Source organism: Ambystoma mexicanum, chromosome 5p (genome assembly GCF_040938575.1).
Source record: "Ambystoma mexicanum isolate Mex_15411 chromosome 5p, UKY_AmexF1_1, whole genome shotgun sequence".
NCBI lineage: Eukaryota > Metazoa > Chordata > Amphibia > Caudata > Ambystomatidae > Ambystoma > Ambystoma mexicanum.
The window spans coordinates 974944110-974968620 of record NC_090930.1 but is presented as its reverse complement, the minus strand read 5'-3'; the positions used below and the strand labels follow the sequence as shown (position 1 = coordinate 974968620).

General features: G+C 42.6%; 1 protein-coding gene across 1 annotated transcript in view; it reads right to left on the bottom strand.

Moving 5' to 3' along the window:
- Positions 1-24511, bottom strand: part of LOC138481344 (testis expressed protein 56-like) — a 418767-nt gene that overhangs the window by 192227 nt on the left and 202029 nt on the right. The window contains exon 2 of the mRNA XM_069613446.1: positions 23232-23501. Within this exon, the coding sequence (XP_069469547.1) occupies positions 23232-23433 (202 nt within the window). The 5' untranslated portion in view covers positions 23434-23501. The remainder of the gene's footprint in view (positions 1-23231; positions 23502-24511) is intronic.

Below are 24511 nucleotides of genomic sequence, written 5' to 3'. Positions count from 1 at the left end.
GACACAACAATCTGCCAATTAAACGATAAATGTAACAGTCCCCTCTGCAGCACGTGCCACTGGTGACAGCTGCATTCAGATTGCGCTCAGGATGAACGGCAAAAGCTAAATTGCAGCTGTCTTTCGAGATCTGGTTTGTTCATTAGTAGCCCTACCCTATTGATCATGTTGGAAATACTGTATAGTGTGATTGTTTTACAATGTGTCCCTAGTAATCAATAGGACATAACATGGAGGTGTAAATCGTTGGGCTGCTAATTCCAGCTTTGTGAATCAGTCCAAGTATTTAAAGTTCTATTGGATCAATAAAGCGGTTAGTGCAGTTCAACGCTGGGCCACCAACTCATGCCACAGAAACGTGTGCCATTTTATTAGTTTGCTAAGTGGAAGTCCACATGCAAATGGGTCTGTCATGCAATGCACAGCAGCATTTGTGGCACACTTACTGAATGATGCATGCACACAACATTAAACCTCCATCCATGTATTCCACTGATGCACCAATGACAAACATCTAATTGAAGTTTTAAATATTTATAATAATTCAATGGTAAAACGTTGTTAAAGGGATGTTATGGTTACAAATGAAACCAAAAAACCCCAGAAATCCGCCAGTTATGGTAAGCTATGCAACCCTAACTCACGCCACCACCATACACTGCTAAGACTAACACCCTTGAAATGAAAGATGACATCACGAATGTCCGCAATTCAGTCCTGGTGTGCTGCTAATCTTCTCTGCCTTAATCCAAGTAAGACAGAGATCATCCTCATTGGGACACCTGCTCCCGTTTTCCCACTTTCACTCTGACCAGCCACCCTTGGTCCTGTGCCCTCACCCACCAGAGAGGAAAATAATCTTGGGGTTACCTTCGACTCTACTCTCTCCTTCTCTTGTCAAATCTCAGACAAGTCCAAAAAGTCCCACTACCAGCTGCACCTCCTCAGAGGTATTCTACCTTTTCTCACCTTGCCCCAGAGTCTCACTGTCTCCAGAGGGCTCGTTCTCTCCAGACTGGACTACTGCAGCAGTCTCTTTCTCAATCTTCCTACTTCTACTCTCCGACCTCTTCAACTTATCCAGAACAGAACCGCGGAATTGGCCTCAAGCCCAGGGAATGCATCTCTCCGGTGCTCCATGAGTCTGTCAACCACTCTGCAGTTAACCCTAGCCCCTTGCATGACCCTGAATGCTCTTTCCCCCTCTTTCTCCCCCCTACTCTTTGTCACACACTCATACCAGTTGAAATGCCTCTGGCCTAGTATGCTAGTTATTGCTGTTAGATCATTCAGAATCTTCAAGGCCTAAGAATGACGACTTTGCTGTTTTCATAATTGCCTCAGTTCTTTCAGGCGTGACCTTTTTTCCCTCATGTGGAATCAACTGGCCTATGAACAACACCTCTTCTTCGCAATATTGCAGTTTCTCTTTGTCTACCTTATATATGCCTTGTCTGCTAGGATAATCATCAACTGAATCTAGCCTTGCCTGTACTCATCTTCTGTCGTGTTACAAACGAAAATATCATCTACGTACTGCAGCACAACACTTTTCAAATTAATACTGCCTAGGTCCATCTGGAGGACCCTATTAAAGATCGATGGAGACTCACAGTACCCTTGGGGCAAACAAGTGTTTTTCAGCGTAGTCTGACATAATGTAAATGAAGTCAGATCTTGGGAGTCCTTATGCAATGGGATTGAGAAAAACACATTTTTCAAGTCAATCACTGTGAAATATAATGCCTCAACGGGGATACTACATAGTATTGTTGCAGGATTCGAACCTGCCTCTACAATCTGGTTAATTGGTCTCATGTCCTGAATTAAACTCCACAACACCCCTTTTGATTTTTTCACAGGATACACAATAGTATTGCACGGTGACTCTGACATCACTAAGATACCCTGTTCCTTTAATGCGGAAAAAGTCTTAAAAATACCCTCATCTGCCTCTTGAGACATAGGATGCTGTCTTGCTCGAGGTAAAATTGCTCTTGGCCTGAGTTTAATCTTAACTTCTCCTTCCCCCTTCAATAGGCCTACAGCATAGGGGCATGTAGTAACGAGGCTGGCACTTTTTCCAAGTCCTCGTCAAAATATGTTGGACGCTGCCATACTATCATCATTCACTGTGGGACCTCTCTTTTCTCTATTTTGATCCAGTAGGTAATGTTCATCTCAAATATTACTTCATCGTCTGGTGGATAGTCTTTAAACATATCCACATCCGTGACGTCAGTCAATCTATACCCTTTCTCAATGGCAATGACTGTTCTCCATGTTCGGCCCTCATCAAATCCTTCGAGCATGGCCAATTCACCTCGTACTATGGCTGCAACTAGTTGTAGGGGAACAGTCCACCCCCCTCTCTTCGTCCATAGGTATCTGTGACCTGAATAAAAACTCATCAGGTATTCTCATAGTCTTTCCCACTAAGCCGGGTAGCCATGTTAACAGAATGCGTATCCCATAAAGAAAAACTTCATGTTTCATTGGCACTCCCTGCAGGGCCATGTGCCTTGTAAATGCCATTATAAATTTGCCCCCTTTTGTAAATAGTGTATCCCTGGAGTAGAACACACTATGCCATCATCAGTAAAAGAAATCGTCATATTAAGCTTCATCATTAAATCTCATCCCAGGAAATTTACTGGCGTCTGCCATGAATACAATAATGGAACAGACATGTCACATTCTCCTATTGAGACTGGTAGTTCATCAGTAAAAGTAACTCTGCTCGTAGCTCCAGAGAAACCTTGCGCATTCATCCCATTTCCAGACTTTGGGCCTCATTACAAGTTGCGAATATTTCTAGCACCCACGAATGGGCAATTACCGGGCCATTACGGCCCGCCGGACCCAGTAATTGCCCATTCGTGGGCGCTGTAAAAAAATGCTCCCCATTCCCATTTGAGCCCTACAAGGCTCAATCGGATTGGGGAGGTCGGATGCACCGGCACCATTCAGAATGGTGCCGGTGCATCCGACATGCTCTGCTTGCTGGTGCCGATACACCCGCCAGGCCAGTCCTGGCGGGCAGGAAGGCACCCGCCAGCAGAACTCGTAGTTTGCCGGTCTGGTAACAATGGTACCGGCAAGTTTAGGGTACTGTTGTTACCGGACCGGCAAACTTCTAAAGAGGCCCATTGGATATTTGCCCTCACGTATACATGAGCGAGTTGCACCAGTGTCTACTAAGAAAGAAAAAGATCTGCCTCCTATCGATACAACAACTCTTGTTTCCTCTTGAGGATCACCAATAGTACTGAACACATCAAGTCGCCCTGTGAGCTGTCCTATTGTGGATATATGCTCATCCGTGTACCTGTGAATGGACTTCCTCCCACCACAGTGACACCCCCTATTTTAGGAGTCATTAACTGTCCTGTGTTCGCGCTCTGTTGTAACTGCATGGGTGCATGCTGTGACTGTCTTTGCAGTGGATTCAATAGTGTTTGCTGTGGTTGCTGCATTTGCGGCGCTTGTGCTTGATACACCGTCTGATCTTGGGCAAACCCATTCCTAGCTTGTGGGTTATATGGGAGGATAAGCTGTCCCCCCTCTTGAGAAATGTCCATTCTGTACATACCCTTGACTTCCACACGTGCGTGCGCCACATGCCCTATCATGCCACACGTCCAACATATAGGAGGTGCTCTTCTAACCTGCCCTCATTGCATAAATCCTCCTTGCATGTTCTGATTATCATTCTGCATATTCTGAAAGCCACCTTGATTATTTTGAAAACCACCTCTCCCTCTATAGCCCATTCCTCGGCACAAACCCATTTCCTCCTGGGTCCATCTGGCGTTGATTATTTGCTTGTGATGTACCTACTTGCTGCTGCATTCCCAGCCCTTCTCTGCTTGTCACTACCGCCCCTTCTACGGCATATTCTTCTGAACTAACTTAGCTTCCTCTAGCTTCCTAGCTTCTTCCTTCTTCGTATTTTTCTCTTGCAAAAGTCGACAGTGGTGCACTATGGTCAGCTGTAAATCCACCCAAGGCCTTGCCTCCATTCCCACTAATTTCCTGAGCTGTCTCTTTACTTGCTCCGGTAGTCCCTGACATAAAATGTGGTAAAATACTGCCACTGATTTCCCCCACGACCCCCGCATCTCCAAAGTCCACTGCTCTTGAATATTTTGAATGTAAGCAAGCAGATCCTCACCATCTTGCATCTTACATGCCATAATTGCACCCATATCTGATGTGTTAGATACTGCACCTCAGAGCACTCCCAGCATCGGCTGTACAATTATAATGTTCCCTATGCATAGAGTGTTTCCTTCTGTCATTTTCTGTAGTTCATAAATCCATGTTCCCGCCCCAGCTGTCAAACTTGGGAGTTTACATCTTAAATTATCCTTATCCATCTGTGGCCATAGGATATACTGTGGCCTAGCCCCTCCTTTCTCAAGTAAAGGGAACTGTGTGTACCCAAATTCACAATCAGCTCCCATAGTTTGCCTATCCATAGCCGGGACAATGGTTTTGCATCGCCTTCTACCTGGCAATTACCTTAACCTGCTCACATATGGTGGCGATTCTCCTTTCTCACTATATGATCATCCTTTAGGGCGCTCAGGATATGCTATGGGATCTGGCGTCCTATCCTTAGGTTGTTCCAGGTCAGACCATCTTACTTCCTTGTCTGACAGCATGCATCCTTCAGGACGATATGGGCTTTCTCCCTCCTCCCCACTGAAGGTTTATCTGTCTTCGTCTGACATATCTAGTCTCCAACTAGTATGGCTTTCATCCTTGTCATCTTTATTTAAGGTTAGCCTGTCTAGAGGCAAGGCTCTATGCTCTAGACTAAACAGGCTTCCTTCTTTGCCTCATGACCTGGTAACTAGAGATCGGTCTTCTTTTCCCCTGCTTTCCGATTCACCTTTTGCCCTCATCACTTGATAAGCTTTATCAATCCTGTCTCCGATACTTCCTATTTCAAAATTATCATCAAGGTTTACCCTAGATGGTCCTGACATTACTCCTTGGCATGGGAGAAACTTCTCTATGTTACCCCATGACATTACTGGACTTGGATCCATCAGCTCTTTTTAAATGCGATCAATGTTGCATGTCCTCTGTCTCCTTTTTTGTTCAATTTCTTTGTCTAATTCCCTTAGTTTCTTTGCTTCCCATCAAACCCTTTCCTCTTCTTGTCTTTTCTCTTCCCTTCGTTCGTTTGCTCTACGCACTTCCTCTTCTTTTCGTCTTTGCATTCTTTTATCTCGTAATCTCTGAGCCTCTTCCTCTTCTCTTTCTTCTTTTCTAGCCTGTCTTGTTCTTTGACTGCTCTCTGCCTGTTGTCATACATTCTTTGCTCCTCTGCCCTTTCTTCCTTTCTTAACTTCTGTTCCTGATACATCTGTTCTCACCTTTGTCTATTCTTACTCTTATTCTCATCTTCCTTCAGTCTCCTTTCTCGTTCCCTGTCCTTTTTTTATCTTGCTCATCTTGATCTTCCCCTTGCCTAACCTCCTCAAGACTTTTCCCATCAAGCTTGCAGAGTATTTGTCCAACCATCCATTTGTTCTGTACGAGCGTAATCTCGTCAGCTTTGGCCTTTTCTCCTTTCCATCTTTTAATCTCCCGTTCAATGTCTGTTGTTATATTCGATCGTTCACCCTTCTCTTCCTTGCCCTGCAAGAGCTTAAAGATCTCTTCCTTTCTTCTAGTCTATTCTTCACTATCGTCACTGCCATACGCAGGCAGTTCATATATCAGGTTACTATGCCCTGTCACCGCTGTCAGTTCCTTTAACGGATACAGTCCTACATCTTCCGTACTATCGCCATTTACTTCTGGAGGAGTAAGGGGAGCAGAAGGCTCAACACCTTCCTCCCTGCTCTGGTTAAGCATCCATTCCTCAGGGTGCGGATCTTCCCGGTCCTCCTGGTACATTTTCCAATAGCTAACCTTTTCTCCAATTTCTTACCCGTATAAGCTGTGTGCAAGTAAGTGGTGATGTGTTGCAGCACTGCTTTTGCCAGCGAGCCCCCTTGTGGCTACGGCATGAACATCTTATCTGCTGTGTCCTTTTCCCATTCTGCACTGTACTGTTTGATCTTGGGCATGTGTTTTGGCAGTGTCTTGCACGTATGCATCAGTGGTGTAACTTCTCACATTGTGATAAGTCTCAATTGACTGTCGATACTTACCAGTGTGTTTACACAAAATACGTTTCAGAAAAATAACAAATATGAGCGCGCTTCAACACTCATTGCTGAAAAACCTCTAGTTTCCAATTATTTCAATCTAGCCTGCGGTCGGCACAGACAATAACCTAGGTTAGATACTGGCCTTTTGTCTCCACTCAACACAACCCATCTTTGTTGCTCTTTGACATTTTTTCAATACATAAAATATAAAGACAAACAGACAAACTAGTCGACTCTTTTACAAGCACGCCATGGAATATACTCCTCTTCTCTCAGCCCCAAAGTACTCCGATAGGAGTTTGAGTCAATTCCTCTCACAGACCTGCCTGCGTGCAGCCTAGTTTTGCCCACTTGGGTTTTGAAATGACTCCTAAATTCCTTAAATTCAGACTATGGGCTTCTTATGGAATGCCCCTTGTCTAAACCTTTGACGTTCTTCGTCTTACATCAACCACCCCGTTACTTATTTACATGGTACCACAATCCCGTTCCCACAGTTTGCCAGTCCCCTCAATCTACTCACCATTCGTCTTTCAGCTCTGGACTCTCGCGATCGTCCCCTCCTCAATTGGCCACTGTCACCTTTGGTCCGTTCAGCGCCTGTGGAAACCAGGAGGGATTTCGTCCAAGAGGGACCCATCCCACCTGTATCAGTTTTCTTGCAAGTTTTCTATGTTGGCCGCTCTCCACAGGAAATTTTGCGGTCCTCAGGCTGGATGGCGGAGGGTGCCGATATTCTGAATGTTCCAAAGACCTACTTATCGATAGGGCCTTTAAACCATCCCCTTTCTGCTACAAAGTGAACCCTAGGGGCACTTTAAGACAAGGTAACTCTCTACAGGGTGGATGGGAATGCAGAAATTACTCAAGCATCAATAATCAAATGGACCCAGGAAGTTGGCAAAGATCTGGCTGCTTTAATAACAATGATCGAAAACAGGAAGTACAACGGACATCTATGGATGTCAGATAGTAAGATCTCAACGACTTTCATAAAAAACATACTTATATACTAAAAACCCATCATTATTGACATCATACTACGTGGCAAACTAATAAAACTTATGTGGGACTATAATTGGGTAACAGGAATCATCTAGGTACACTTTCTATGGGGGATGAGGTTGTGATTGGGTCCCTACTGTCAGGTGGACATCTCTGCCCACCCCTAGTGCAAGTCACTGTGAACTTCATCAAATACACAACATCTCATTGGGTCTCTAACTATAGGGCTCCTTGGTACGTGAGCCTCTATAATTGGTTGGCATGCTTGTACCCCTCTGGAATATTCCACTTGTTAGCAGCATGCAAGCTGGTAGCACAGATGCTGGTGGGTCGGACTTGACCATGCCTCCCCACCCAATAAGCCCATCATCTATCATCATTCAGCTGTCTGCCATAAATATTAGTCTTTGAACTCGGGCCTTACAAGCCATCACTGCTCCTGGGAATAGAAGGGAGTGTAAGCATGGTCTTATCTTCTGGTCTCAGCGTAGCTTGCCCAAAGTCTATTTCCATCTGTGTTAGGCGGAAACCTGTGCAGTTCCCTTTGGGACCACTGCAAAAGATTTAGGACTACAGGCGTTGGCGGTGAACCCACTTGGTAGCAGTCTGTACCACACAGATTCACTTGGTAGCTGTGGCTGAGCAGTCAGACTTCTCTCAAGAAAAGTTGAGCAGTATGTGGAGTATACAAAATAGGGCAATTCTTCACAGCAAGACAAGCAAACACGCAACGAGGCTTAGTGGAAAGATATTAAGGTATTTATTTATAACAAAATGTCTATGAAAAACACTAAGGCAAATCACGGCAAACAAATGAAACACAATTACTCTACGAAGTAGACAACAATCAATCCCCCTAGCAAAATATCGACAACTCTAGGTTCTACCGGTACCACTTATTTTCAGACAGAGGTGTATACCTCAACCTAGATGACACTCGAATATTAGTTAGGACGGGAGAGGAAAAGATAGGCAGGTTATGAAGTCAACACAGTTCAATCCTATGCGGATAAAATGCAAGGCAGGAAGGCAAGAATCACAATAGATCGTAAAGTTCAGAGGCCAGGCCCACTCGGAGAGAGGCAAGGCGCGATGTCCCAAAAAGTCTCTAGTGGAGATGCATTCAAGTCTTTATAGCAAATTGTTATCGGCAGGTTGAACCAGTTCAGAACAAAGAATGAGCAAAGCTTGGAGGCGACCCAGCGGAACGGAGAGGATTAAGACACCTCACTCGAACCGAACGAAAGGGAAGCCAGGCGGGCACGGTACCTTGTTGTGGAGGGCAGCTCCGGCGGGGGCAGTTGTTCCTGGTGGTGGATGCACGTTGGGTCTTTGCCAAGAGTAGAGATGATCTCGTCGTCGAAGGAAAGTGAAGTCCGGTGCACCACCAGGGAAGAGACCAGCCGCGGAGTGCTCCGTCACAAGGCACCACCTTTTGGTCGCGGTACAGGGGTAGTGGCTATCCGGTTGCCGAGGTGCTCTGCACGGGCAATTCGACCACTGCGTCCTGAGGCGAATAAAAAGCAAAGGGCACTGGTTGTTCCCACCAGTCAGGGGAAGAGACTCTCCGGCAGGGAGATCTCCTCTGTCGTCGGGAAGTGGTGAGTCGGTTCTGCAGGGCTCCACCGGAGGTGTCGTCGTTGCAGGTCGGCTCAGCGTTACCCTCGTCGGATTCTTAGGTCCTGTGGCGACTTCTGAAGATCCAGTCCCAAAAGCCCTGCTTTTATGCAGACAGCCCCCATTCATTCAGCCTAGCTGTCAATCAACACATGCTAAGTGGTGAGCGGGAAGTCTCACCACCTGGGCCAATCACTCCAGAGTGCGACCTGAGTTGGCAAGGCAACTCGGTCCAGGGTGCCTAAACCCCCTCCCACTCCCCTGAGGTAACCCAGACAGAATGGCACCACTTTGGAGGGTCTCTGTACAGAGGCCCGCCAAAAGTGGAACAAAGGGCTCAACCTTTGGTTTAGGAGTCACAGAGACGAACACAGACGCCATTTTAAAACCGAGTTCTGGCAGAAAATACCACTCGATAAACTTATTTAATATAAGTAGATCGGTGGTACGTCAGAGATAAATGAGAAAAAGTATCAATCTCCAACAATGGGACGAATCCCATAGGGTTATGTTCGGGGTCGAACATAACAAGTAGTTTCCACTGCCACCAGCCAAAACTCGACGAGGGGGGACGGGACAGTGCCCCCTCGAGTAACAGATCCAGGAGTAATCGAATTACCCCTACTAGTACGTCCACAATAAGATGGTTGGTACTAGTTCTGTTAGTAAATTTAGGTCTAGTAAAGCCAATGGTGACTTTACATGCCCGGGGAGACAGTAGTCAGTCCCCGGGTATGGAGTGTATGGTGGGGGACCCGCCAGGGCGCCCCCGTGTTATGACACGTAGGGTGCGGTGTAACACACATAGAAAAACATATGAGACCCTATGGAGTAAAAGACTCCATAGCCCATCGAACACATTGATATTTCAAAGGAATTACACACATAGATGTCCAAGAGTGGGAGAAAAGAGTCTCACTCTTGGCAGGATGGAAAAAAACAAACTCCAGAAATCCAGCAAAGCTGCTGGGGGACTCACTAGGTTAGGAATTTCAGCCTAAACAGAGAATTCTCCCTAACAATCTGACCATGTGAATGGAGACCACGTTTTGAGCTCCTTGCTTGTATTTATTGGTATTAAATGAATACAATTTGGCAAGCATTGTCCTTCCGCCACACCTTAACAGAAGCTCAGCTTCTCGTCTCTCGTTCATTGTATCTTTCCATGATAGATAACCAGTTTCTTGCCTGCCCCACTCCTTGATACTGGGCCAGACCGGCCTTCTCATTTTCTCCTTCTATCACTAGCTGGGCTTATTCTACTGCGCCCCACTGTCAGTTCTTCCATCCACAGGATTCTCAGTTTGCTAAAATACGATGTGGAACTTCCAGATTCCTATGCACATATATATACTTTGGCGGCACCGCCTGCAACTATTCACTACGTATAGCTAGCCTTCACGAATACTTAATCTAACTGCGTTAATGCATCTGTACAATTATAAACTGGTCTTCATTTTCTTCTGTGCTTTTACACGTGTAATCTTCATTCTGCATGTAAAAGTTTACTTGATACTTTACTTAGTCATCAGATTCTATATGGTCTCTTAACTTTCTCCTTTATCATTTCTTCTTAGGCGTGTCATTTTGCTTCATGTGACGTCATCAATCTCTTCTTTCATCCATCTTCTCGTGCTCTTCGGAGAGCTTTCCCAAGAGGTTATCAGCTTTTCGTGGATACATAAAGAATGGTCTTCTTAATGGATACTTTGCTTCAAAGGCTGCTCGTGTTATAGGCATCATTACAGGTGTTGTTTTCGTAGTTTTTTCCGTTTCCCAACATATAGGTAAGTTAGGGGTGGGACCTCCGGTAGAGGCTTTGGGCTCCTACTCTACAGGTTTATGGAACACCTGATTCATTGGAAAAACAGAGGCATGCTGTGTGCAAATAATAAACCATTAAAACATGGTAGATTGATCCAGACTATTGATGATCTGGTGCGTGGGGGAACATTTGGGAATTGAAAATTGTATGTACTCCTCCTACATATTACTGCATTATAATATTGAGCAGATTCTGCAAACTGCCATCTTTATACAACTGTTTCTTGCTTGTGGGAGGAGAGGCTTAAGATTTTACTACACATGGCTTTGCAATGAAGGTGCTTCGTCTAGCGTGCAGGAATGCTTGCATTTTGGCATATGCAAGTGTGTTTTAGACTTCTGCTTTCTTACAAAAAGCAGCATTAGCAGGCTGAAGTCGGGACATCTGATTGCTGCCTGTCCTGATGTCCATTCGATCCACCCCTTCTTCTACCACCAAGATGTCTCCATTTGAATTAATGACTGGACAGAAAATTGTGTTACCTCAACATCTGCTTTAGCGAACTCAGGAGCAGTTATTGATAAAGGTCTCAACTACTCATAAATACATTGAGAATTTGAAGAAGCCTCTACAGCATGCTTTGGGAAATGCTCAACACAATTTGGAGAAGTTTGCTGAAGGGATGAAAACATATTACAACCTCAAAACAACAAAACAGGAGTATTATGAGGTAGGTGGCAGGGATTTTCAGAGAAACCAAGCCAAGGAGAAGAAGTTTTTACCTTTGTGGTGAGGGGATTTTATGATTATCGATAACATTTCTCCTGTCGCCTATAAGACCAAATCTAAAACGGAGATCTGGTTGAGGAAAAAAAATGGGCCAACATCAATCAGTTGAAAAGCTGTAACGCTCGACCAGAGTTGAGAATGATTGATGTGCCATCCGAAGTTAGGCCTGAAGATGAGGGTGAAGAATGAAATCGGAAGAACAGAAAAGGAGGACGAGTAACAAGGAAAATTATCAGGTAAGTAATTAAATTAGAGTGCAAGAGAAGGACTGGATGAAAATAGTAACATGAAGTAATGTAAACATTCCATGATAGGAGGAACTTTCTTCATAAAAGTATGTGTCCCTATGTGTCACTAAGTAAAAACTGAAAAGTAGGTTTCCCTTAACCCACAAGATATATGGGAGAAAACAATCATATACAGAAAAGTTATTTTTGTGGAACAAATTCACTAGCAATCAATGAGACCTAATTTAATTGATACAACATTAAATGTTCACAAAGCTAATAGCACAAGATGCCCAAAAAAAAAACTTGATTAAAAAATCGCACAATACAATTAATCAAAAATGATTATTAAACTTGTTAAAAGTACATAATTTGATAGAAATACATTTAGAAAATTGATAGAAACGCATCTGAAAATAGTAAAAACAATCACTCCCATATGCCCCCAAAGTCAGGATAAAAGTGCAAAATGTGCAGAACAAACGTGCAAAAAAGTGCATGCTGAAAGGGCCAACTGAAAACATAAAGTTATTGATATAAATGAATTTCACATTTTAACCCTTTTTCCACCTCAAACAAATTCTGTGGGCGAAATTACTTAACATCGCCATGAGTTTAAATAATATTTATGGCACTATCGTCAATATTTTTGGCACTGTCCCCAGGCGGTTTCGACGTATATGCTGAATGAGCACGCCACCCTCAGGGTGAAGTACACTAAAACAACAAGTATATGTAATGTGTGGAGTAAGTTAAATGAATAATTGTATAGCGTAATTTTGCTGCCTCAAAGCTTTTCAATAATTAATTTTGAAAAACAAAACATGGTTACCCAAGAGCACCTCGAAATGGCTTTGCATATTGAAATTGCGCAATTACACATAACTGACACACTGGCTAGCAGACCAACCTTCTGTTGGATAGGACTTTGGGCTACCCTGGAGTTTTTTTTAAATATAGGGAAGCTTTGGTCGACGTCCTGTCGCAAGTCAGCGGGAAAAACATACATTTAAGGACCACCTTAAAATTAGGCCTGAACGAACCCTGTTACCATCAACTCACGGTCTAAAGCCCTAATCCAGGAAGAATATCTGACAAGTCCCAAAATTCCATTTACTGCACATCATTTGCGCAAGCCAGGGAATATCATCACTGGAAACCTGTGTTAGGGAGGGAGGGTTATTTGGACTTTATTAACGCACCAATGTTAAGATCACCGTAAATGAGATATCAGCGGGTATTGCTAACTTTAAATTTGCTTCTATCTAAACGATATGTGATTGAACTGAAAATGTCCCAGTTTACCCAGCTGAAAGAGAACATTTTGTCCACTTTTTATTTATTTGTCCATATTACATCGGCCCAGTCTTTGAGGGTCTACTTCTATCTAAATCCACAGCTGATAATCTGATGTTTTTTTGATTCTCTTGTTATATCCACCTGGCTTGGTTACTCAGGAAAAAAATTTGAACAAGCTCCAATTGCCCTGAATGTGTTTCCAACTGATGGTTTTTGTATTAGGTTTGCACGTTGCACTTTGCAGAAATGTTGGCCTTACTTGTTGATATTTTATTGCTTAAACCTATTGCAGATGCTGGGCATGTAATCCTTGATCCATTCACATAAGGGACTGATGCTCTCAAGGCTACGTCCGAGTGGATTGTTCTTGATGCTAGTGTTGTTTTATAATTAGTTTATGTTTATCTTTGTATGATCACAAAATGTTGTAATCAATTGACGTTTTTCCTTTTAATCTACCTTTTTAACAAGGTTAGCCTTTTACTGTTTTTTAATGAATGATGATTGTTTGTTACCTATGCACTTTAAGAGCAAAAGCCGAAATAAGGTATTTGATGATAATTCATTTTACAAATCAACACTATTTGGATAATTTTTGTGCAGGGTGATGAATCAATCATTCAGCCTGTATAGAAAAACAATAGTGGGAACATTGTATTTAATAGAAATGCCCAATGAGAACCATTAAAAAGAAAGTAAAACCCTCAACACCCGTGCACAAGTCAAAAAAGGACGGCTCAAACTCACGGCGGCGCAGGCAAGGCCAAGAAAGAAATCAAAAATTGATGAGCCCATCATTAATGAACAGCATTTCAAGCATTAACAGTAAAAGCAAAAATGTAACAGCTGGAACAATAACAAATGATGCAAATGAAAATTCTACCTGAATGCAGCATCAAGATAAAGAAAGCTGTTGTATCCATGGAGGAAATTAATCACATACAATTTCTCAAAATCATGAACAATGAAACTGGTAGATATTATCCTTTTCCTCTGGACAAACCCTTGTCTAGCAATGAATTCGCTCTGCAAAACTCACATGCAGTTGTCATCTGCAGCCTGCTGCGCATTAAATAAAAGTGCTAGCCTCCGTGTGACTACAAAGGTTTCTGCGTTCATGTGCTCTTAAGACGCAAGTCACACACATTAGACGGGTGAGAGTCATGACGTACAATATACTAAGCAACGCTAACAGGGAAGATGGTATAAGGCCCATTCATCATATCGTTCCGAATGGAAAGTGATAGTGGAGGAAAAGACTCAGTCAAGATTAACCGGGAAAAGAAGAAAAATGTGGATCAACTCCCTTGTTCTACCTCTTTTGCTACCACAAGGAGTAAGAGCAAGGGGGAGGAAGGGTTGTAGGGAAATCTAATTCAAAGAAAAGATGCAGAGCCAGGCACCATGTTAAAAACAAACATGTAAACTGCAACCTGTGCACAGCATTTGTAAAACACATGCAAGCCAAATGTGCAATATTTTCAAGTTCCCTAAAATCAACATATAGTGAGCAGGTCCGATATAAGCACTTCCAAGGACAAAGAAAGTACTCTGCAACTTCTTTTAAAATGTAGATCTGCTCAATCCGAGGTGAAAATCACTGCATTGTAAAGTGACAGAGAAAACCTAATTTGAATTTTCTGCTGCTGTTGGTTCTATTTTCCTTTACAGAAATGGGGAGTTATGATTAGGAAACCTACAGATGTTGAAAAATGTGGTCTTTTGATAGGAGCTTCATAAGCCAATAAAATGGATAAACTGGTATGTTCATAGAAAACTTTACATCAAGGGGAACAGGACAATGTATATTTTAAAGCTGCAATTGTGAATGGGACTAAATTAAATGAAACCAGGGCTGGACTCTGGTATCTGGTGTCCTGCTCAATCCACCAACCCCCAGTAATATAAAAACAGAACTGATATGCCTTGCACTATGAATGCGTTAGAATTTGGACTAGGTCACAGGGAGGCCGAATTGGCAATTCATTCTAAGGGGGCTTTTTTGTGGCATGGATCTGTTTTGTCCAATTTGCTATTTCAATCTTCCAGGCTTCTCCTAAAGGATGGAAACGATACCTAGAAAAACAAAGTGTTTATATAAAATCTGTCAAAGAAGGCCAGTAATTAGAGTCATAAACCCCCCAGAAACCTAAGCTACAAAGGACTTGAACACTGCCAGGCTTCTGGGTCATAAATACTATACTTCTAGCTCTGGATCATCTGCAAAAATACCAGACGCACTGTAGTGGGCAGAAAAACAAATGACAGCATGAAATATTTGTGTACGAGCGCGATATACATAAGATATCATATCACATCATATCAAGTGAGAAAAGAAATGCTTTTTAAATGTTACATTGGGGTTTACCATTTCGCTCATGATTGTTATACAGAATGTTGCAGGAAATGTTTTCTTTTAAAAAGTTCTATTTGGTGGTATAAAAAAAAAATGTGTCTGTCTTTTTTATTATTTCGCTGCACCGAGAAAGTGAACGCCGGTGATACATATGTCTTAGCATCCACAGTGACGAGCCTGTTGCTTGGAGATGAAAAAATATTTGTGCAGAAAAGTATAAATGAGTTATAAGCCAAAATATGTAAGTCATTAACCATTGGTCCTATCATGATACAAATTGTGTTGTTGTATTCGTGCCAGAGAGAGAAATCTAGTGAGCCAATTAGTAAAGCGGTCATATGTGTGGAATTTGCCAATTCAGAATGTTACAATGTTTAATGCAAGTAATCTCTGAGATGACATCACATCAAATGGGAGGGAATATTTCTTCTGTGATGTCACTTTTGGAACACTGTCCAATCACATACATTGACGAATTAGATTGAGGAAATTATACACACCTCAAGAAGGTGGGGTTTTTGGTCTATAAAAGATTCAACACACACTCACTAGGGGACAGACTCACTCCCTCACTCAAACACTGATGGAGAGGAAGAAGGAGAATTGTGTTTGTGTTTAAACATAACTTTATTTGGCTGTAAAACCATAAAAGCATTTAATTGTCATACACATACAAACACACATTATAATAAGAAATACATTGCAATACATACTCAATCAGAGAGTGTGTCAGGGAGAAATAGAAAGGCATTAAAGTATTGAAGCAACTGGGGGCTTCAGGGGTGAGTTCATTCTGCAGCCATTAGTCGGATTCTGCGTAGCCAGGCCTTGAATACATACTTCGAGATGAAGTGGAATGCATTAAGATTCGCAGATTGTTTACATAGTTTGACAGCCAATGAAGAGGATTCAGCAGCCCTACTTCTAAACAACGGCATTAAAGAGTAATGCCTTATGTCCTATGCAGCGGGCAGAAAAGGGGGAAATGAGTCAGTGATTCCCTCCACGCCCCATTAAATGTACAACTGTAATCACCAGATCTTGACCATTTTGCAGTATATGTTGCTAATTTAGGGAGTTGTTCCTACAATTGGATGAATAATGCCCGGGCATAGCCGGGGCTAACCTGATCAAGGTATGGCTCGAACCCATGTTTTGAAACCAAGAATAAAGTGCCTGTGCTTAGATTTTGGCATGCCATTTTCATACCATTATTTAACACTGTGCTGCATTTGAGCTTAACCATTGTTTTCACATCAGAAGGCATACATTCTGGAGCAAGCCAGAGGCCTGTCATATCCAGCCCTTCATCTCCACTGTGTACAAATTTCAACCATGGCAAGGAACATGAGCTGGGGACAGCTACCAAACCTCAAAGTGCATTTCTACAGGGTTCCAGTTCCGGGGTACTCCAAGATCTTCCTCACTATATTAATGGTCTTGTTGCCAGTACCCCAGATATTGGTTTAAAATCACATTGCCAGCGGAGACTAGCCACAGGTGCACTTTTGGGCTGCTGCATGAGTGTTCTAAGGAAATTATCATCTGATCTTTTGAGTGCTTTACTTTACTCTAATATATTTGTACTGCGTGGACCATGGACCCGTAGGCATCAGGGCGCAACAAACAGAGAGACGTGACATAAACCCAGAACTATTCATTATCCACCAGATCTAAGAGATTCACAGTAACCGATTCAGACAAACAGAAGCGTAACAAGATCCAAAGACTTCTGGCATCTCAGTGCCAGAGGCAAATTGTTCCAAGCCTTAGAAGCTGCAATGTAAAAGGACCCCTTTTAAGCCTTCACCGTCCTGCACTTGGGAAGCATCAGCTGTTCTTTGTCACTGGATCTGAGAGTTCTCTTGTGGGTTTTTCCAGTGAGAATATTTTGCAGGTAGATGGGCATTATGCCCTGTATACATTTGAATGTAATAACTAATAGGTGGAAAAGAAGCCTAGCCTCCACTGGGAGCCAGTGCAATGCCCGTCTTGCAGCAGAAACTTGGTCGATCCCGGCTAATCCCATGACAACACGCACTGTCCCGTTTTTGATCCACGTGCAGCCTATTACAATCTGTTTTACTCAGACCCGCAAGCAGTCTGCAACAATAATCAATCTTGGCCCCTACAATTGCTTTTGCGATTGTTTCTGCATTGGTTTGAGTGATAAAAGGTCAGAGGTGGGCTAAGACCTTAATGTAGTATAGTGACACTGACACAAGGCTCCCAATATGTGTATTCATATTGAGATGTTGGTCAAATATGACACCTAATGTTTTGACTTGCTTTGAGTTATCTTTACATCACCAATTTGAAAGCTCTCATAAGATGGGTCAAGCTTTAATAACATATTGTGGGAGCCAACAACCAACAGCTCAGTCTTTTCTCTGTTCAGTGCCAGATTGTTACGCACCATCCAGCTCTCTATAAGGACATAAATCCTATTCAGCTCTGCTTCATCATTTACATGTGTTCCAGAAATGGGGATGACACGCTGCGTGTCATCTGCATAATTTGTGAACACGACCCCCTCTTGTTCCAAGAGGGCAAAAAAGGGTGCCATAAATATATAAGCTAAATACACAATCACTGTTGCACGCCGTATTTTAGTGTTTCAGGCAGAGCTACTGCCTCCTCATGATGAACTCTGCTCACTTAAGAATGAGGCTATCCAACGAGCTGCAGTCAGTGAAAAATGTGCCACCTCCCCCAACCTGGTGACCATGAAGGAGTGGTCCACCAGGTCGAAGGCAGCCGACAAATCAAGCAGCATCACATGGATAATATATTTTTATCCAGACGTTCCCGGAGCCTAGACTTCAATTCATGTAATGCAGTCTCTGTGCCAAACCCCTGTCTAAAGCCTGATTGGCGACAATTAAGAATGGGGAATTTGTTCAGATGATCTGCAATTTGCACGTACGCAACACAATCAAATATTTTTAGCAGAAAATGAGTGTTGGCAATTGGCCTATAATTAAGCGGAACATTAGTGAGTAATCCGAGTTTTTTCAAGATAGGAGTAACCCACGTCTACATTTTAGATCCATGGGCACCTGACCCTCCATAAGGGAAGTGTTCACAAACTTGCAAATGGCTTCAAGCAAGGTGGGAGGTCAAGTTTTAATTATAATACCTGAGCACGGATCACCCTTACACTTTGTGGCTTTTCACTGTTCCACTATAACAGACTAATCAGCAACCATTATGGTTGAGCAATTAAATTGAGGGATGGATGAGCATCTAACATGATCCTCCATCACAGCTCCGCCTAAAGCAGTGGTTTGGTTTTCTTTTTTTTGTGCTATGTCTGACCTAATACCGTTCAGCTTGCCCTGCATGGCTTCCAGAATACTTGAACACCATGCCGCACCCTTTACTAACAAACCAGAGTTAGGGGAAAGCATAGTTTCTTGTTCTTTCAAGATCGTGAAGAGCTCTTTAACATCAGATTGTGCATTCTGAATTCTAGAGTTCAAGGAGTTTTTTTTTGCATCTATGATCACAAATCTCTATATTTTGGCTGCTCCTTTATAGGCTGCCAATGCTCCTGGACTAGGGTTAGATTTCCACATGTAAAACAGTTTCAGAGTGGACGATTTGAGTTTTTCAGGCGGAGCTACTGAGTTTTGAGTTTGAGGATTTGAGTTTTTTCAAATCCTGAGAAAATCATGAGATTTTTGGGAGAGGAAATTAGTCATTGGGCACAACAGGGGTTTAATCTGTTTCAGAGTAAGCATCTTAAGATTTTTCCCAAGAGCCCCTCAAGTCTTACTACCCTTAATTTTTCTCTAAAATTCCGCCTGTATTGTAAAGTGTATGAAATAATGATCCGACCATGGACAGGGCGATACTTGAGTATCCTTAGAGATCACCTTAAGGGTAGAAACCCAATCTAAGGTATGCAAGGTATGCCCCAGGCAATGAGGTGGCACGCACATCTTTTGATCGAACCCAAGGTTAGCCAAAGCCATCTCCAATTCGGAAGCAAGATTGTCCTCCTTTTGCCCCAACCAAAAATGAAGCTCACCCAATAATAAGAAACTCATATTGGGTTCCAGGAGGGAGAGCACGTAGTTGGACAGGGCAGTAGTAAAGTCTTCTGTCATGGACGGTGGTCTATAAATTTAAAGGACATTCATGGTCGATTCAGCATTAAGGCTGATTTTCACATATAAAATCTCTTTCCCATCCATGATTTGGCCACTAATTTCCCAAATAGTAAGCAAAGATTTGAATATCAGCGTGCCCCCCCCCTGCCATCCTCCTTATCTTTTTGTAGCATACCATAGCCTTCAGGTATAGCTAGGTTAAGGGAAGGGCCTGCTGCACTATGGCCCCAAGTTTCAGTTATAGCGCACAGATCAATGGTTTTTTCTTCTAAATGAGTGTCTACCTCCACTGCACGTTTCACTAAAGACCTCGAATTTAGTAACATACATGACAAATCAAAGACTGGTGTAATCCAACCTCTCGCAAGGGGAGCCTGGCCCCCACCCCCTCCGTAATTGGACTCCTGTTCCCTGGAAGCATGATCAATTCCTCATAGAGGTTAGTATCCGCCCCCCCTCCCTGAGCGAAGAGATCTTGATTATTGTTCAACTTAGAAACATCCAGTGTGTCACCACCATCACACATACCATGTGAATCAGCCGTTATCATAGTAGGAATAACGTGCATATTCCCTGTTTGCAAACTGGTGTTCCAAGAATGGAATTATCCTTTATCCAGTAGGTGCTCTGGGACCCCCTTATTCTTTAATATCGACCAAAGCTTGGGTCACGAAACACAATCAAATGCTGTGCGTAAATCAATGAAAATTGCGTATATTTTCTGGCGTTTGACTGTGACGTATTTGGCCAGAGTGCTTACGCCTGGCCGGATCCCAGACTGGAGGTGAATCAACGATTCTCCTTCAATTACCCAATGGTGGAGACATGTCAACAGTACCTTTGCGTATACCTTGCCCACAGCATCAAGTAAAGAAATAGGTCTATAGTTCCTAAACTGTTTCTTGTCACCTTTCTTATGGATAGGTAAAATGATAGCCTCACGCCAGGTTGGGGGGGGATACTATTCAACCTGGTGACAAAATTGGAAGGAGAATTGATAACAGGAAGCAGAAGGAATAGATTGCTCTCCCTTTGGAGGCATTTTGGATTATCATCAAAGCCCTGTAAGTGAGGCTTAGTAGGAGAGCGTCTCAAGCCTTCTTCAGAGGAAGAGACAGCAGACAGGATGTTTAGGAATGCTGATCCCATCTTGCTGATGCCTACCTGTTCCTAGGGGGGAGAATTGAACCAGTCCATAAGAGGGAGCCCACCTGTTTGTGAGGCAGCCAAAAGAAATTAATATGCAAGCATAATATAAAGGGGGAATAATCCTGAGGGGAGTGGCACTATAAAGGGAAATAAATGTAATCCTGGTCCCTGCTATTTGTAAGTACTGAGGCGTGGGAATATATCAATTGATTGTGCATCCCAAGTAGTTTCAGTGGTGCATGTGCGTCTCTAAAAAATATATATATTTTATTGACTAGGTTTGATGGTGCGTATACAGTGAGATCCCCTGAAGCGTTCTCTGTATAGTGACGTGAAGCACAGAAGAATTATCGAGGAGTTACATGGACATCTCACTGTGTGCATACTTAGAAAAATAATATAATTGAAGTAATTCCTGGGTAAACCATCAAGCAGAATATTGTTGTTAATGCTAAATTGTCCCAGACAAAAGGGAAAGGGTGATTCATTGCTGTCCATTTTCATGTTTTTAAGTTGCCCGTTGAATCGAGAAAGGTATGCTTTTACATCGTAATAAATAGAAACATCACTGAAGGGAATCTGGCCTACATACATGTTGAACATACATTTTCTTTTCTACAAGCTATTTAGATACATGAAGATCTCGTAGTTTGTTGCAATTGAGTTTGTATAATGCTGTTGAAGATCTGACATGTCTATTGGGAGGGATTGGTATATATTTGCAATAAAATGAATTAGAGAGAATTAGACAGGCAGGGATGTTTTAAATTAATTTGTTTTTTTAAACAAATGAAAGTCTTATCCTGGATCCTCATGCAGTGTAAACAAACCACATAAATAGTGACGTGTGTGTATAAAAGTCTCTATAACTGTAGCATTGAAACCGGAGGTGAATAGTGTGTTGGTTCTTTTTCATCATTGGAGTTTCATAAGTATAACTTATTTATCTTTCAATTGATTTGAGTATTCCTATTTTGTTTATAAACAGACTTCTGTGCAACCCTGTGTTTTTCTTGTCCCGATAGAGGGGGGAGGGCCTGTAAGGAATACATTATTTTCAATTAGGGGTCCCAGATTCAAGGAAGGAACTTTATTAAATAAAGGAAAATTGTGCGCGCCTAGTTTGTGCTGCGTGGGAAGTTGCCCTGAATTAGATGTTATGCGATTAAAACGTCTTAGAGCACCCACCTATTTGTTTGTACATGTGTGTCCCTTTTCGAATGTTGAATTTGGTCATTAGATTTCGTATTTTGGCATAAATCTTTATGTTTTGAGATTTTTGTATGGTAGTACATTACTAGTGGGCTGTCTTCTGAAACCTTATGACTTGCTTTTGGAATTCCTTCTTTGCGGCCTGTGGGTACTTTCGCCTCCTTCCCCCTTCCTTCCCTGCACCCACCCCCCCTTCCTTTGCTTTTTTATGTGATACTTGATGCATGGAACTTTAAAAAAAAAAACTTTTCTCTTTTGTATTTGGAATTGTAAGAATTGTCATAAAACTGTGAAAGATTGCCTTCTATTTTAGTTGGAAATAAAAACATATTTTAAAAAAACAATATCAATAGTGGGCTGCTGGGTGTTATTGGTTGGATTTTTTGTTTCTGTAGTTAGGTGAAGTTGCATTTTTTTGGGTTGGTATGTTGCTTTGTGGGGTTATTGGAATCACTGTGTTTTGTTTGGTTATGTGGTTGTGTTGTTTGTCTAGGATGTAGCACGTGTGATTTTCCGTAACTACAGATCTACTATTTCAATTACCTGGTGTACACGTAGTGATTGTTTGTATTCCTGGTAGTGTTTTTGGGCCTCATATTACTTTAATGATACGTTTGCCACATCAAATTTAGAATATAGTATACATTAGATGCATCTAATTTATTCTGTGAAGCAATAACTTGGCCACACAGCTTCCTGTTATGCATATATAAAGCGCACACACACAAACTCGTTATTTTTGACATAGGATTTTGCTGTGACCAATTATGTGTTCCTCATTTGCCTGTGGACCTCTGCTTTGCCCCCTAAGTATAATTCCTGGAGGGCCACCACACTTTACACTGTATGAGGCCTAAATTTGAGCATTGCCTTCCATACAGACAGCACTGGAGCCACACACCTTAGAAAGATCAGTGGCTCCACAGTGGTCAGCAATGAAAAAAAGAAAACGCTGAACAGTAGCAAGCCCAAGGGAAAGATTAAGAAAGCTGGTAGGAGAGGTGGAGTGAGAGATTGTTGGGACGCCAGGAATTCTTTCACTATTGATGAGGGAGTTGTGATGATCAGGGCTGCATTGGGGCACACAATTGGCTCAGGCAGAAATGAAAAAAGGGCCTACAGTTGCAGATTCCAATTCACTACTTTCATGGTAGACTGTTTGGGTAGTAGCCAAGAGGGAGTTTTTTGTGGAGTAAAATGTGTTGCAAACAGTGCATTTGAAAAAATATTTGTTCAGCAGCACAGATCAGATTTAACGGCCACACAGTGAAGTCATTCGTCAAACTGGCCCAGTTGGACAGAAAACTGTCCAACATGAACATATTGGGCTTGCACTACAGGCATTGCCCTACCGCCTGATAGGCCAGTCCGAGCCTGTCAAAGAGAACAATTGGGGAGGGTGACAGAATGCCACGTATTCTTTAGAGGGTTGCAGCCATGAGGGGAGGCAGGTAATGTTTGTAGGTTAATGACAGTAAAGTAGAAAAGCATGCCAATTCAAAGGAGAATGGAAATCAATCACTGTACCTTCCCTGCTTTCCTTATCGTCCTCGTACATTGCGCAGTGATAAAGTAGTTCCTTGAGAGGATCCTGCAGTTTGTTGTGCTGTTTTGAGAGTTTCTTAAAGAGCTCATTCACATCCTCAGGGCTCTCAAAACGGCCCACGACATTAGGTTTAACCAGTGGAGGTAGCTTCAGAGAACCGTTATCCCTCGAATCCGTGAACATAGCAGACCATGCACATTCCTGTCTTCCTCCGCACTCTACAAAAACACCCAGCACGCGAGGAAAGCTTCCTGTAAAGAACAGTACATGTTGGTTGTTTATTGGCAGAACCCACAAGTCCTGCAAGGGGTGGGGGAGACTCTGAAGCACTCTGATGATTGGCACACATATGTTAGGTTTCTTTCTTCCGTTGTCTAGTTCTCAAAGAAATACACATGATAAAACATTGTGCAGAATGTGGGCAAGGGCAGTAAGAGCATGCTCACTTCAAATGACCCAAATAGATATCAACAAGGAATGTTCCTAAATGATTGGTCTATCTCGCTGGACATTCTTCCAAAAGAAAGTACTGCCCCAGTGGGAAATCTCTGGACATGGTAAGGAAAGTACTTTATAGAAAATAATCTTGTCCCAGGACCACATAGGAAATAAAGAGAGAAGGAAAGGTAGAACCTGGAGAATGTTGGAACTGTTAATGCATTCAGTAAAAGGGATTGCAGGAATCCAGGGGTTGCATTAATAAATGAGATGAGGGTTACCAGTGTGACTGGGGCCCTTAGGTCCTGCAGATGACCAGAAGGCTGCACAGGGGGAAGGGCTCGCACTTCACGATCTGAATGACACAAGGCCTAGTAAGATGGTTTGTCTTGTCCTCCCTCTGTCTTCCCTCCCTTGTCTTGTCACGCCTAGAAACACTTGTGCACAGGCACGTTATAAATGACTTATAGCATATCATGGACGATTGTAACGCTTAATATGCTGTAAGGAAATACATTGTGGGCACAGCTTCTACTATGTACGTAGAACACTTCTATAGTGTATGGGATGCTATACCTTACCATGCAATATATAGATGATTTTTAAGGGGTAACTGTGTATTATGACCATTTAATGCTGTAGAATAATTCTTCTAGTGGTGCCATGCTCAGCTATGACCGAATGTGTAAACTGGGGTATGAAAATGGGCCATTGTATCCTCAAGAGAATGTTTGTAAATCTTAAAGAGCAAAGGAACTGATACCTGCAGTAACACATCCTGTCTAGCAGATGGGTTGTGCTCAGTTCAGGACAACGATATGAC